This window comes from Coregonus lavaretus, assembly GCF_964263955.1.
Source record: "Coregonus lavaretus genome assembly, chromosome: 33".
Classification (NCBI taxonomy): Eukaryota; Metazoa; Chordata; class Actinopteri; order Salmoniformes; family Salmonidae; genus Coregonus; species Coregonus lavaretus.
In genome coordinates, this window is record NC_140020.1 from 7,448,094 (window position 1) to 7,464,928 (window position 16,835).

Sequence of the window (16,835 nt, forward strand, 5' to 3'; positions counted from 1 at the left end):
TTCACCATAGAGATGGTGCCAGGCCAAATCTTGGTTTCATCAGACCAGATAATCTTGTTTCTCATGGTCTGAGAGTCCTTTAGGTGCCTTTTGGCAAACTCCAAGCGGGCTGTCATGTGCCTTTTACTGAGGAGTGGCTTCCGTCTGGCCACTCTACCATAAAGGCCTGATTGGTGGAGTGCTGCGGAGATGGTTGTCATTCTGGAAGGTTCTCCCATCTCCACAGAGGAACTCTGGAGCTCTGTCAGAGTGACCACCGGGTTCTTGGTCACCTACCTGACCAAGGCCCTTCTCCCCCGATTGCTCAGTTTGGCCGGTAGAGTGGCCAGCTCTAGGAAGAGTCTTGGTGGTTCCAAACTTCTTCCATTTAAGAATTATTGAGGCCACTGTGTTCTTGGGGACCTTCAATGCTGCAGAATTTTTTTTGGTACCCTTCCCCTCGACACAATCCTGTCTCGGAGCTCGACTGACAATTCCTTCGTCCTCATGGCTTGGTTTTTGCTCTGACATCCACTGTCAACTGTGGGACCTTATATAGACAGGTGTGTTATATAGACAGGTGTGTCCATTGATCTCAAGAATGATCAATTGAAACAGGATGCACCTGAGCTCAATTTCTAGTCTGATAGCAAAGGGTCTGAATACTAAAGTAAATAAAGTATTTCTGTTTATTAAAAAAAAATTAAATATGCAAAAATGTCTAAACCTGTTTTCGCTTTGTCATTATAGGGTATTGTGTGTAGATTGAACATTTTATTTAATCAATTTTAGAATAAGGCTGTAACGTAACAAAATGTGGAAAAAGTCAAGGGGTCTGAATACTTTCCGAATGCACTATATATATATATATATATATATATATATATATATCACACACACACTTGATATATACACAATACATACGTGTGTAATGTATGTATGTATGTATGTATGTGTGTGTATATATATATATATATATATATATATGACCAAAAGTATGTGGACACCTGCTCGTCGAACATCTCATTCCAAAATCATGGGCATTAATATGGATTTGGTCCCCCCTTTGCTGCTATAACAGCCTCCAGTCTTCTGGGAAGGCTTTCCACTAGATGTTGGAACATTGCTGCAGGGACTTGCTTCCATTCAGCCACAAGAGCATTATTGAGGTCGGGCATTGATGTTGGGCGATTATTTTTTATATATATATATATATATATATATATATATATATATATATATATATATATATATATATATATATATATATATATATATATATATATATATATATATATATATATATATATATATATATATACACACACACACTACCAGTCAAAGGTTTGGACACACCTACTCATTCAAGGGTTTTTCTTTATTTTTACTATTTTCTTACATTGTAGAATAATAGTGAAGACATCAAAACTATGAAATAACACATGTAACCAAAAAAGTGTTAAACAAATCAAAATATATTTTATATTTGAGATTCTTCAAATAGCCACCCTTTGCATTGATGACAGCTTTGCACACTCTTGGCATTCTCTCAACCAGCTTCATGAGGTAGTCACCTGGAATGCATTTCAATTAACAGGTGTGCCTTCATGAAAGTTAATTTGTGGAATTTCTTAATGTGTTTGAGCCAATCAGTTGTGTTGTGACAAGGTAGGGTGGGTATACAGAAGATAGCCATATTTGGTAAAAGACCAAGTCCATATTATGGCAAGAACAGCTCAAATAAGCAAAGAGAAACGACAGTCCATCATTACTTTAAGACATGAAGGTCAGTAAAACCGGAAAATGTCAAGAAATGTGAATGTTTCTTCAAGTGCAGTCGCAAAAACCATCAAGCGCTATGATGAAACTGGCTCTCATGAGGACCGCCACAGGAATGGAAGACCCAGAGTTACCTCTGCTGCAGAGCATAAGTTCATTAGAGTTACCAGCCTTAGAAATTGCAGTCCAAATAAATGCTTCACAGAGTTCAAGTCACAGACACATCTCAACATCAACTGTTCAGAGGGGACTGTGTGAATCAGGCCTTCATGGTCAAATTGCTGCAAAGAAACCACTACTAAAGGACACCAATAAGAAGAAGAGGCCTGCTTGGACCAAGAAACACAAGCAATGGACATTAGACCGGTGGAAATGTGTCCTTTGGTCTGGAGTCCAAATTTGAGATTTTTGGTTCCAACCGCTGTGTCTTTGTGAGACACAGTGTGGGTAAACAGATTAACCTCCGCATGTATAGTTCCCACTGTAAAGCATGGAGGAGGAGATGTTATGGTGTGGGGGTACTTTGCTGGTGACACTGTGATTTATTTAGAATTCAAGGCACACTTAACCAGCATGGCTACCACAGCATTCGGCAGCGATACGCCATCCCATCTGGTTTGGGCTTAGTGGGACTATCATTTGTTTTTCAACAGGACAATGACCCAACACACCTCCAGGCTGTGTAAGGGCTATTTGACCAAGATGGAGAGTGATGGAGTGCTGCATCAGATGACCTGGCCTCCACAATCCCCCAACCTCATACCAATTGAGATGGTTTGGGATGAGTCGGACGGCAGAGTGAAGGAAAAGCAGCCAACAAGTGCTCTGCATATGTGGGAACTCCTTCAATACTGTTGGAAAAGCATTCCGGGTGAAGCTGGTTGAAATAATTCCAAGAGTGTGCAAAGCTGTCATCAAGGCAAAGGGTGGCTATTTGATTTGTTTAATACTTTGTTTGTTTACTATATGATTCAATATGTGTTATTTCATATTTTTGATGTCTTCACTATTATTCCACAATGTAAAAATAAAGAAAAACCATTGAATGAGTAGGTGTGTCCAAACTTTTGACTGGTACTGTATGTGTTTGTGTGTATATATATATATATATATATATATATATATATGTTAGTTAGGTCAACAGATGCTTATCAAGCAGTATTCAAGATGCCCATCTTATTTTTGAATAGGACGCACTAACGTTGGTCATGCAAAAGACAATTTACTGTCAAATGCCAGCAAGAGTTGCAGCCAGACGGAATGATTCGAACTTCAGCTTTTGGAACAATCAGCCTGCACAATTATTTGCTCTCTGCTTTGTTAGTTTAGGATTCAACTTAGCAAACCATATTGACATATTTGATTAGCATAAATGCCATAAATCTTTATACTGTATGTTAGTTTTTGAAGTATTGTGGCATTCATTAAGTGGCCTGGCTGACCCAGACCACGGGGAGGACTTCCAGTTCGCTTAGCCAGGCAAATTAATTGGCGCTATGTATATATATTTGTTTGGCTAATTTACACTAATTATCATTAATTGATTCGCTATATATGTTTAAATGGAAAATGTATGCACTCACTAACTGTAAGTCGCTCTGGATAAGAGCGTCTGCTAAATGACAAAAAAATATATATATATACATACATACAGTACCGGTCAAAAGTTTGGACACACCTACTCATTCAAGGGTTTTTCATAATTTCTACAATTTCCGACATTGTAGAATAATAGTGAAGACATCAAAACTATGAAATAACACCAATGGAATCATGTAGTAACCAAAAAAGGGTTAAAAAAATCTAAATATATTTTAGATTCTTCAAATTAGCTACCCTTTGCGTTGATGACAGCTTTGCGCGCTCTTGGCATTCTCTTAACCAGCTTCATGAGGAATGCTTTTCCAACAGTCTTGAAGGAGTTCCCACATATGCTGAGCACTTGTTGGCTGCTTTTCCTTCACTCTGCAGTCCAACTCATCCCAAACCATCTCAATTGGGTTGAGGTCGGGTAATTGTGGAGGCCAGGTCATCTGATGCAGCACTCCATCACTCTCTTTCTTGGTCAAATAGCCCTTACACAGCCTGGAGGTGTGTTGGGTCATTCTCCTGTTGAAACCAAATGATGAGCTGTTCTTGCCATAATATGGACTTGGGTCTTTTACCAAATAGGGCTATCTTCTGTATACCAGCTCTACCTTGTCACAACACAACTGATTGGCTCAAACGCATTAAGAAGGAAAGAAATTCCACTAATTAACTTTTAACAAGGAACACCTGTTAATTGAAATGCATTCCAGGTGACTACCTCATGAAGCTGGTTGAGAGAATGCCAAGAGTTTGCAAAGCTGTCATCAAGGCAAAGGGTTGCTACTTTGAAGAATCTCAAAAATAAAATATATTTGTTTTGTTTAACACTATTTTTGGTTACAACATGATCCCATGTGTGTTATTTCATAGTTTTGATGTCTTCACTGTCATTCTACAATGTAGAAAATAGTTTTAAAAAATAAAGAAAAACCCTGGAATGTGGTGTGTCAACTTTTGACTGGTACTGTATCTGTGCATATATATTTATATATGAGTGTATATACATACATACATGTGTACAAAACATTAAGAACATCTTAATAATATTGAGTTGCACCCCCCCCCCCTTTTTCCCTCAGAACAGCCTCAATTCATCAGGGCATGGACTCAACATGGTGTCAAAAGCGTTCCACAGGGATGCTGGCCCATGTTGACTCCAATGCTTCCCACAGTTGTGTCAAGTTGGCTGATGTCCTTTGGGTGGTGGACCATTCTTGATACACACGAGAAACTGTTGAGCGTGAAAAACCCAGAAGCGTTGCAGTTCTTGACACAAACCGGTGCGCCTGGCACCTACTACCAGACCCCGTTCAAAGGCACTTAAATATTTTGTCTTGCCCATTCACTCTCTGAATAGCACACATACACAATCCATGTCTCAGTTCTCTCAAGGCCTAAAAATCCTTCTTTAACCTGTCTCCTCCCCTTCATCTACACTGATTGAAGTGGATTTAATAAGTGACGTCAATAAGAGATCATAGCATTCACCTGGTCATTCTGTCATGGAAAGAGTAGGCGTTCATAATGTTTTGTACACTCAGTGTGTAATTTGGAACAGGACATGGACCAGTTGTTCTGGATTATCAAGATTGGAATTTGTATTCAAACAAGCCATAGTCAGTAATCACCCTTAGGGCATAGTGTGTACAGTCCCTGTCAATGAATGGTGTTGATTTGTCAAACAGCAATCACTTCATGAAGTTCAAATATAAAACATTCAAATATACAGCACTCTGTCATTAACTATGGTCCATAAGTCCATCTGCTCTTGCTGTAACACTTTAGATGAATATGACTCAAAACAATATTAATGTTCTATGTATAGGCTTTACAAATGTCATATTTTTATGTTCTGTTTGCGTTAGCTTAACACCTTTGTTGAAATGTCAGTTGGTTTAATGGTGATGTTTGAATAGACGGTTGGCCCCACCTCTATCTGGTCTAGACAAGGACTACAGTTAAAACAACTGTAAAGGACTAGTAGCAAAGCAAATGTCATAGAATGGGTCATGGGACGTGGCATATTCATGATAATTCAATGGTTTTTACATAGCCTTCAATGTTGCCCGGGGGAGTGACTTAGGGAAGAATGCAATGTAAACATGTGTCTTTTGGATCTTTGGCTTCATCTGAAACTGTAACCTTTTTGGACACATGGAGCATAGTCGCATACAGTACGTGTTTCTTATGATGGAGTCATAAACATTTTTATCTGTCTGTAATGATGTGCTCATTTTCAGGAGAGCTGCTTTTTGATGTGTGAATGTTTTAATGTGGCCTGAATGGATGGTGATGGTGGTTGATGCTCTCTTAAGAATGTGAAGGATTGATTGGACAGGCTTGGGGTTTGGCTTAGAACTCCTGAATGCTTACAACAGAAATGCAATGTAACCAGTACTTTCTGTTTTTATCATTGTAGTAGTTCAACTAGTAGGCTGGATTGATAATTAAAACAACATTTAAATTAATGTAAATATATGAAGTTAACACTTGGAATGGATGTATGTGTAATTTCCACCTTGAATGGGTTGTTTTTTTGTGTGAAAAGGTCAGAGGGTGCTATGAGATGTAGCTGTGACCTAGGGGGGCTGACTACACTGATACATTATTTCCTCTTGCACATATTGATTATTGACCTTTAAAAGGTCATGACCTCTTGATATTAAACTATAAATTACCAGAGAACAGAATGATGATCTTCTCCAGAAGTTGTCTGTTAGTGTGTGTTGTTGAGTTGAAGCTATTATGGTATTGTGTGATATCTAATCAGTGTGAAATACACACAGCCATATGGGGAACTTCCCCCTGGGCTGTCATTACAACACCACCTACTCCCAAACTGTCCGGATCAGTGTGTGAAGACGTGGGCATCTCCATGCTTCTCTTCACTGGTGTAAAGGAGCAAAAGGCTACACACTCAACCCTCAGTCAACCTTCCCACTCCTGGGGAAACCAACCAGTCACTACAAGCTTTCACTGTGAGTGGCAGGAAAGGGTTAACTGGTGATAACGCTTACTGTAGTAGTGGAACAAAACAGATATGAAGTGTTATGCCTCTGTGTAATGTTCTACATCCCCCTCCACCCAACTGGAAAGGTTATTAGTTGGTGGGTCCAGTTCTCGTCGTTTATTTTAGGTCACCTCTCCAGTTATGTCATCTGAATTCCACCTTCTTCTTTAGGGTTGATCGATTTCCTGTCTGTGATGTTTAGACAACTTATGAGCGTGCGTAAACAAATATTTCTCCCTTCAGATATTGAAGATAGTAATCTCTGATATCATTAAGCTATTCTATTTAGATTCTCTATCCTGTCACTCTGTTGGTCTACTCATTCTCAGGGCTCATAATGTAATGGAAACGGAAATACAACACTGGTATTGTGCACGAGAGCTGCAGTGACAGATACGGTGGACATTGACAAAGACCGATTGTAATCTTGTGTGGTGAAAGTTGTGTTCCTTATTGCATCTCGTGGTTTCAATTTACTGTAAAGCAAATATCACACACGTTACATTGAGCAGTTTTTTTAATCACCCCATTCAGAATCGACCAGTGTGCTCAATTGCCCGACACAATTGACCTTCATCACCCCCATGAGGACATTTCTTTAATCAGATCATGATTTATAATTTCTATAGATCATGTAGGGAGGTGTGGTACAGTGTGAATGAACATATCACCTCCTACTTGGGGACATATTTTGTCACCACTAAGAGTATGAAGAATGAAGACAACAACCACATATCTTTAGAAGAACAAGTTCCACAGGAAGTCATTTGTTGAACCTGAAGTCACATGAGTTAAATCTTTACTACATGTGAAATCTCTAGTTGCAGTGGTAAAAGAGAAGGCAAATTCAAACGTCTAAAAATCTACTACTGCGTTCTGATCTTTTCACTCCTCTGATATTTATAGTAGCCTAGCATCGTGTTTCTGTTGACACGATTGTGCAAGTCCCTCGCTTGGTGAGACCACTCAGTATCAGGATGACTGAGAAGTGGAAGGGGTCAGGGGTGAATAAGACACCCACACAAGTTAACACATTTCCTCCATACAATAGCTGAAAACTGCAAATCTACCTTTATCACCACCCCCTCACTAGGTCTCTGCTTTATACTATAAACCATGTGATTTCAAAGAATTCACCTTGACTTTTTCATGCATCTCACTGATTGATGAATAACCCGTAACCTCGAAACATATCTTTGTGGGTTAATGCCTTGAGTGGCAACAGACATTCACAGGGTGCGAACCACTACCATTATGGTTCAAGTTGAAAACCTATATTCTAGACAGTTTTATGCAAGGTCTAACTTAAAAGGGCAATCTGCAGTTGCTACTTCCACTGATTTACAGTGCCTTCGGAAAGTATTCAGACCCCTTGACTTTTTCCACATTTTGTTACGTTACGGCCTTATTCTAAAATGGATTCAATATTTTTTTCTCAGCAATCTACACACAATACCCCATAATGACAAAGCGAAAAGTTTTGTTTTTAAACTTAGGCAAATGTATTCGAAATAAAAAACAAATACTTTATTTACATAAGTATTCAGACCCTTTGCTATGGGACTCAAAATTGAGCGCGGGTGCATCCTGTTTCCATTGATCATCTTTGAGATGTTTCTACAACTTCATTGGAGTCCACCTGTGGTAAATTCAATTGATTAGACATGATTTGGAAAGGCACACACCTGTCTATATAAGGTCCCACAGTTGACTGCATGTCAGAGCAAAAACCAAGCCATGAGGTCGAAGGAATTGTCCGTAGAGCTCAGAGACAGGATTGTGTCGAGGCACAGATCTGGGGAAGGGTACCAAAACATGTCTGCAGCATTGAACGTCCCCAAGAACAACGTGGCCTCCATCATTCTTAAATGGAAGAAGTTTGGAACCACCAAGACTCTTCCTAGAGCTGGCCGCCCAGCCAAACTGAGCAATTGGGGGAGAAGGGCCTTGGTCAAGGAGGTGACCAAGAACCCGATGGTCACTCTTGACAGAGCTCTAGAGTTCCTCTGTGCAGATGGGAGAACCTTCCAGAAGGACAACCATCTCTGCAGCACTCCCTGAATCAGGCCTTTATGGTAGAGTGGCCAGACTGAAGCCACTCCTCAGTAAAAAGCACAACAGCCCGCATGGAGTTTGCCAAAAGGTACCTAAAGACTATGAGAAATAAGATTCTCTGGTCTGATGAACCAAAATTGAACTCTTTGGCCAGAATGCCAAGCATCACATCTGGAGGAAACCTGGCACCATCCCTAAGGTGAAGCATCATGCTGTGGGAATGTTTTTCAGCGGCAGGGAGACTAGTCAGGAATGAGGCAAAGATGAACTGAGCAAGGTACGGAGAGATCCTTGATGAAAACCTGCTCCAGAGCACTCAGGACCTCAGACTGGGGCAACCCTAAGCACACAGCCAAGACAACGCAGGAGTGGCTTCGGGACAAGTCTCTAAATGTCCTTGAGTGGCCCAGCCAGAGCATGGACTTGAACCCGATCGAACATCTCTGGGGACCTGAAAATAGCTGTGCAGCAACGCTCCCCATCCAACCTGACAGAGCTTGAGGATCTGCAGAGATGAGAAACTCCTCAAATACAGGTGTGCCAAGCTTGTAGCGTCATACCAAAGACTCGATGCTGCTTCAACAAAGTACTGATTGAATGGTCTGAATACTTGTAGTTGTGATCATTCAGGTTAATTTTTTATAAATTAGCAAAAATTTATAAAAGCCTGTTTCTGCTTTATGGGGTATTGTGTAGATTTGAGGGATAAAAACAAAACACTTTTGGAACAAACCTGTAAAGTAACAAAATGTGGGGAAAGTCACAGGGGTCTGGATACTTTCCGAAGGCACTGTTTGTACCCAGTGATTCTTAAAGAATAACGCTGTTGCCTCGTTCAACTGTCGTACCCCACCAGAAGCCAATGCTTGTTTTACGCCGTCTAAACACTAGCCTCATCATGGTTCAAACTATAATTGATATCATGGATGGTCAGGCCTTGCATCTAGCAGTCTATGAATTGTTACATTTCTCCAGGCCAATCCTGAAATGGGTGAGGAGTAAGCCTCAACGGATTGCTGCATAGAAAAGGGGTAATTTACCACTAATGAAACCTCCATCTCCAGCATCTGCATGTGTCAATGTTCTGTAGTCAAGATAAAAGAATCCACTATAAAGCCAAAAATACAAAGTTAGATTTTCCGTGATAAATGCAGTAGCTTAGGGACCGGCGTCAACTGTCCAAACAAGTCATGTACCTTCCTTGCCACTGATAAGCCTAATTGTGAAGGACTAGGTTTAACTAGAGAAACAGGGACACCTAGTGGTTGATGGATATGACAGGTGAACAGTTTCTAATGTTTGGAAGAACAAAGTAGTCCAGGCAGCAAATTAGATCGTTTAAGGTATTACATCTTTTAATTTCTGCAAAACAAAGACTGAATACAGACAGGTCTGGACTCAGGCAAAGGAACCTTGCAGTCAACGCTCCATGCAGCGTGCATGTTATGTTGCACATAAGAACCAACCCAACACCGTGTTAGTAATGGAATGTTCCATTTCCCATTGTTCACACACATCTACCAGTCCAATATTTAAAACTCAGTGCAACAGGGTACTGTTTTTTTCAGATGCGTTGCCCACCATTAACTATTACATACAGCTTGTACAACAAAAATGAACCGCATTTCTAGAATTTTTGCTGAAGGCTCAAGACAAGAGAGCAACACTGGTCGACTGGACAGCATGAGTTAAGACTTTTATACCATAAAGGACACTGACCAGGTTACCCGTTTAAAAAGGGCAAATAAACATGTTCGATTGGAAAAACGTGAGGCTATATAAGGGGTAGATTTTAAGTGGTATTTAATCCACTTCCTCCATGCGTGAAGCGTCATCGTCTCCCTCTAGAGGTGGGATCTCATCTGGGGCGGGTGCAGAGGTGGGCTCCTCAGGGATCACTTCGTCATCATCGATTCCTGGAGGGGAAGGAGGAAGGGACATGAGATCCAGCCTACATTTCCATTATAATCAACTAAGACCCCCTTTAGAGAACAGTTCCCCCCCCGCTAGTTGCGAGTGCATCCTCACCCAGGCCCAGCTTGATCATCCTGTAGATGCGGTTGGAGTGAGTCTGAGGGTCGTCCAGGCTGAAGCCAGAGGAGAGCAGTGCGGTCTCGAAAAGCAGGATAACCAGGTCCTTCACCGCCTTGTCGTTCTTGTCCAGGTCAGCCTTCTGCCTCAGGGTCTCCACGATGGGGTGGTCTGGGTTGATCTCCAGGTGTTTCTTGGCCATCATGTAGCCCATGGTGGAGTTGTCCCTCAGGGCCTGGGCCTTCATGATCCTCTCCATGTTGGCCGTCCAGCCATACGTGCTGGTCACGATGCAGCAGGGCGACGACACCAGCCTGTTTGACACGGTCACCTGGGGAACACCAAGCAGAGTGTTCGTTCACAAGGTAACAGCATGGGAGATTAGTTCGGCAAGAACCTGTGTAGGCAAGTTTAATTTATATTCAAAAGATGAGTTTTAAAAATGGACAAAATCCAGTTAAATATCGTGCAGGAAAGTCTTGTTAGATTTCACTCAAATAGCACAACATCCTAAATGTAGTCAGAAACAGGCAAATTCTCAAGTCTGAATGAGGGTGTGTCAGTGTTAGAACATTATCGCCACAAGCAGTCACCACCACTAAATGAATGCTGCGTCACAAATTCACAATGTCTTCTAGAGTCTCTGGGTAATGCCACACGAACACCTGGGGACAAAAACTACAGCACATTGGGCATTCCCGTTCAAGTCAATGCCAAAGCCAGGTTAGCGTCACAACACACCACGGGAGCCCAACAGGACAGGCCCACTTCAGGCTACATTGACAATGGACTCACCAGGATCAATATTAGCTAATGATGAACTAGGGCACCTGTTCACAACCAGAAATAAAAGTAAAACGTCAACTGTGATACGCTCTCCAAAATAGAGCACAAATACCAGAAATTTATTAAATTAATGGTTAAATAATTGCAGAAATCACAGGTTGTTCCAGTCACCTACCTTCTCTACTTTCTTGTCCAGGATCTCCTTCATGAGCTTGCAGAGGTTCTCAAACTTTGTCTTGTCCTCATCCATCTTCTTCTTCTCCTCCTCGTCCTCCGGCAGCTCCAGGCCCTCCTTGGTCACGGAGACAAGGGTCTTGCCATCAAACTCCTTCAGCTGCTGGACGCAGTACTCGTCGATGGGCTCCGTCATGTACAGGACCTCAAAGCCACGCTTGCGCACGCGCTCCACAAAGGCGGAGTTGGCCACCTGGTCCTTGCTCTCGCCTAAAAAAAAAACAATGTAATGTCAGTCACCTTCTGGGTCTAAGTGATTCACTGTCTGCCACTGGGTTTGGAGCTCTACGTTATTGGGGCTGAATGTCTAACTAGACCCACCAGTGATGTAGTAGATGGATTTCTGGTTGTCCTTCATGCGGGTGAGGTACTCTGTGAGGGAGGTCAGCTCGTCTCCGGACTGAGAGCTGTGGTAGCGCAGCAGCTCAGACAGCTTCTTGCGGTTCTGGGAGTCCTCGTGGATGCCCAGCTGTAGAGAAACAATTACCATTAGTATAACCTGGTAGTCAATACGAGACCACTACACATTAAACTACTGCCTGGGGAAGTTCGTTTTATGCACTCATTTAGCTTATATAGGCTGGATACTGGTTTGGAACACAGTCCAGAAACTAGCCCTACAGGGTATGAGGAGCAAGATCTCGCTAATATTTCAATTAAGATATTGGGCAAACTACATTGCTAGAAAGGAATCTACTCTAGGTCAAACTTTGTTTAATCCACGGTGAGGTAAACCTTTGTTTATTCCACGGTGAATCACTGAAGAACACCAGATGACAGCAATTGTGGGAGAGGACAAGTTGAATTATTAGCAGCAAAAATCTTTGTTCAAAAGATAAGATTCTGTTTCAAGTTCCTACCCATCTCCTGACATATGCAATGAGTCACCTTGAGGTTCTTGGAGAATCCATCGTAGAACTTGTTGTAGTTCTCCTTGTCCTCTGCCAGCTCACCAAACAGCTCCATACACTTCTTGACGATGTTCTTGCGGATCACCTTGAGGATCTTGCTCTGCTGCAGCATCTCTCGGGAGATGTTCAGGGGGAGATCCTCAGAGTCTACCACACCACGCACAAAGTCTGTAGGGGGAGAAGACAGACATGTATTAAAATTTCACTTTAATACAGAAAGAACTTCAGTGTGTAAAACAATTAATATACATCATGAGTAGGCTTAAGAGAACAGACTAGTAGCCAACCATTTCAGAGCAGCATCGTCAGCCCTCGCCATTAGCCTAAATGTGAATAAACCCATTCGTGAGACAGCGATGTCTTTGCATTCAGTAGCACTGAAATAGTCTGTGGCCAGGGGTGTATGCATTACAGAAACCGTTGACCATTTAAGAACTAAAGTGAGTTTCTATTGGTCCCTCAGTTTCATTTGCTTCCGTTTAAGAAACATTTTAAAGTGGGTGGAATGACTACACCCCAGGGGACAAAAATCACAGCCATTTTGGATCTTTAGACAATGCCGAGACTGAAAGAAAGCAGCGTAGACTGGGTTACTTACTCAGGTACTCTGGGATGAGCTCCTCACAGCTGTCCATGATGAAGACCCTCCTGACGTACAGCTTGATGTTGTTCTTCTTCTTCTTGTTCTCAAAGAGGTCGAAGGGTGCGCGGCGGGGGATAAAGAGCAGGGCACGGAACTCCAGCTGGCCCTCCACTGAGAAGTGCTGCAGAGGGGAAGAAGCAGGAGAGTTACTAAACACCAATACACTCACATCACCTTATCCTGTTCTCAGATCTGTGTGCTGTATAGCTATTCCCACAGTCATTCATGACCATAGGAGTTGGCTACACATCACAAACAGATCTGGGAACAGGCCATCCAGGCCTACATGGGAAATAATTTTGATTGTTAGTACCTTGACAGCCAGGTGTTCCTCCCAGTCGTTGGTCAGGCTCTTGTAGAACTCTCCGTACTCCTCCATGGTGATGTCGTCGGGGTTCCTTGTCCAGATGGGCTTGGTCTTGTTCAGCTCCTCCTGGTCAATGTACTTCTCCTTGATCTTCTTGGTCTTTTTCTTGTCCTTGTCTTTGGAGTCCTCCTCGTCATCAGAGCCCACATCCTCGATCTTGGGCTTGTCTTCAGCTTCCTCTTTCTCCTCCTTCTCTGCCTTCTCCTCCTCCTCAGCCTCATCGTCGCTGATCTCCTTTTCACGCTCCTTCTCAACCTGCACAGAAACAAAGGGAGCAATTTAGTTATTTGAATCCTTCAATAAAAAGGTCAAACTTTCCCTTACTATTGTATCCTCAACCACGTCTACATAAAATAGTAACTAATCACACTTCAGTCAAATACTCCCATACATATACTCACGAAGAGGGTGATGGGATATCCAATGAATTGAGAGTGCTTCTTGACCACCTCCTTGACCCGCTTCTCCTCAACATACTCAGTCTGGTCCTCCTTCATGTGGAGAATCACCTTAGTTCCACGCAACATGGGCTCCCCTGGAAATTAATTAAACACCATAGAAAACCATTTGCCCATTTCATCACCACAAGACACGTAGTGTAAAAACACCTGTGATCCACTATACCATCTAAAAACAATGCAGAGGTACTTTATGTTATTGTTTTTCGATTGTTCTGTCGTGCGCACCCCGCTTTTATTGAGTGGGACACATACCACTGTCGACCTTGACTGTGAATGAGCCTCCGGCTGAGGACTCCCAGATGTACTGCTCATCATCGTTGTGCTTGGTGATGACAGTCACCCTCTCGGCCACCAGGTAGGCAGAGTAGAAACCCACGCCAAACTGCCCAATCATGGAGATGTCAGCTCCAGCCTAGCAAAGAGGGGGAAATAATTCATCACAACAAGTTCACTCTCCCTGCTCATCTGAATAGTATTTGAATGCATATTAGTGAATATTTCTGTAATCCAATGGACATACCTGCAGGGCCTCCATGAAGGCCTTGGTGCCAGACTTTGCGATGGTACCCAGGTTGTTGATGAGGTCAGCTTTGGTCATACCAATTCCAGTGTCGATTAGGGTCAGGGTGCGCTCCTCCACATTGGGGATGACGTCAATCTTCAGTTCCTTGCCGTTGTCCAGCTTGGTGGGGTCTGTCAGACTTTCGTATCGGATTTTGTCTAAAGCCTGAAAGACATTGAACAAAGTAATCGTCAAAACATTATTGAGTCCAAGGAGGGGTGTTATTACATATCCAAAATGGGGCAAAATCCACAACCCTCCCACTTACATCAGAGGCGTTGGAAATCAACTCCCTGAGGAAGATCTCCTTGTTGGAATAAAAGGTGTTGATGATCAGGGACATGAGCTGAGCGATTTCTGCCTGGAAGGCAAAGGTCTCAGCCTCCTCCTCTTGGCGCATTTCTTCAGGCATCTGAGGGCAAAAGCAGCAATGTTATGAAATCTGAAAAAATGCCCAAATATAGTAAATACAGATTTAAATTAAGCAATGTTATGCATAATCTAGTGCCGTTAGTAACAAGGGGATTTCATTACCTTCAGTTCAAATGTAAGTCATTTAACACCTCCATAGTAAAGTCAACAAATCTAGCAAGGTTAATGGCCATGCCAATCTGACAGCATAATTGACTATAAAATTATGCATCAATACAAGAAACTCAATTTTGGGGCTTAACAAGTGTTCTCTACCAATCATTCCCTCGTGATAAACCAGTTACCGGAGGTCGAGGACCCAGCAGCCAACATGGCGACATCCTGAGACAATGGACGTTCCCTCCAGCACGTGTTTTACAATGTTGGTGGAAGGATTTCTGGAAATCCATAAAGGATTCTACGCCAAATTGACTTCCAGAACGTTGACCGAATTTAAACTTGTCCGCACGTGGATATCAAATCGCTAATATCGTGGAAGGTGACGATTCCGCAATGCTAGACATGCACGAGGAAGTAGCTAATGTTAGCTAGCATACTGTCTCGCGAAGTCATGCTGCCTGAATGTACAATTAACGTTACTGGAGTCATAAAGGACAAGGTCAACCATTGCATACAATGTTTAATTAGCTACACTCAGAAGGTGCATGGCACAACCAATTGCAACTTCGGGGCAGTTCAAATGGCCACTAAATTGACACTGCAACAATTTGCAAAGTGTCAGAAGCTATGCAGTGTAGCTATTTAATGTTACCCGCTGCTAGCTAGCTGCATTAGCCAGACGGAAAATGAAAGCTAGGAAATGGCTGCTGAGCGAAACGTTGACAGTAGCTAGTTCGACAGCCAATCCTGTTAACGATAACAGTTATACACCAACTTAACTTAGTAACGTTAACCGTACCCTAGAAATTGGCTTTTCCAAAAGTTAGCCAATCTAGCTAACTTCAGCTAGTACACACATCTAGGACGAAAGACGGAATCAGGTGTGGTGAGACGAATGAGTGGTGACTGAAAATTGCCGCAAAATGTAGTTAACGTCAGCTAGATAACTTAAGTGTATAAGTACGGAATACGAATTAAATTATTATGTAGCTACGTAAAATGTAACAGACGTTTGTAAACTAGCTACAGTAACGTTAGTTCCTGAATCGAACATTCTCGACTGATGGACGCTGGACCAAGCCAGAGACGGCAACGCGTTACTGTAGTCAACATGAAGATGAATACTTCAGTTGAGCGCTGATTTCATAAAACCAACAATATAAGTACATGGCTGAGCTTAAGCCTTATTAAGACGTGAATATATACCTTTATTTGTTCCGTTGACTTCTCTTGAATAAAATGCTACCAATATCTCCAGTCCCCTCTGCTCTCTGACGCAGGAAAATAGAAAGGGATTTCCTTTTAAAAGACCGATATCTTTATACCCTCTTGTGTGTTTGGTTGTGCGGACGTATCCATCCGCAGCTGTGTTGTTGCGGCATCAGTGGGTGCAGCATCTCCCAACAATTATGAAGGAACCAAACACTTTCAAGTTAAATTGCATGTAAATGCTTGTCACATTAAAATAAATATAAATAACTTAATCGAAGTGATAGTTATTTTTTCCCTTTCTATCATTATGATGATCTTCATCCATTTCCATTATGAACCATTTGCATCATGAAATAGCTACACGGACTATGAGTTAACCTTGTATCCTTGTATTGATTGATTGAAATTATTAGACAATTTTTTTTAAATACATACATAAGGGCGCTCCAGCCGGTGTCGCCTCCACATACAATTTAAGAAAATCATCAAGGATAACACAATAAAGCTTAAAAGCTTATATCCATAGTGGTCCATTTACCTTTTTATTTATATTTTTGTCTTTATGCACACTCACAGGGCCCTACACACACACTCACTCCATCATCTGCTCACTCACACATAACATGCACATACATTTATACACACGCACTCCCACTTACATACAAGCTGCTGCTACTCTGTTTA

At 42.0% G+C, this 16,835-nt stretch overlaps 1 protein-coding gene across 1 annotated transcript; it reads right to left on the reverse strand.

Moving 5' to 3' along the window:
- Positions 1–9,747: 9,747 nt before the first annotated feature.
- Positions 9,748–16,385, reverse strand: LOC311108344 (heat shock protein HSP 90-beta). The gene is made up of 12 exons (XM_084150976.1): positions 16,146–16,385; positions 14,677–14,820; positions 14,367–14,573; positions 14,099–14,258; positions 13,787–13,920; positions 13,332–13,640; positions 12,974–13,139; positions 12,353–12,543; positions 11,786–11,933; positions 11,406–11,674; positions 10,442–10,775; positions 9,748–10,329 (listed from the first exon to the last, which is right to left on the reverse strand). Exons 2-12 carry the CDS (start codon positions 14,818–14,820, stop codon positions 10,217–10,219), a joined length of 2,175 nt encoding a protein of 724 aa, XP_084007102.1. The 5' UTR covers positions 16,146–16,385; the 3' UTR covers positions 9,748–10,216.
- Positions 16,386–16,835: the final 450 nt, after the last annotated feature.

Coding starts and splice junctions, on each gene's coding strand:
- LOC311108344 (XM_084150976.1), bottom strand. CDS start 14,820: ATGCCTGAAGAAATGCGCCAAGAGGAGGAGGCTGAGACCTTTGCCTTC. Junction 14,574..14,676: donor TGATTTCCAACGCCTCTGAT/GTAAGTGGGAGG, acceptor AATGTCTTTCAG/GCTTTAGACAAAATCCGATA. Junction 14,259..14,366: donor CCTTCATGGAGGCCCTGCAG/GTATGTCCATTG, acceptor CCTCTTTGCTAG/GCTGGAGCTGACATCTCCAT.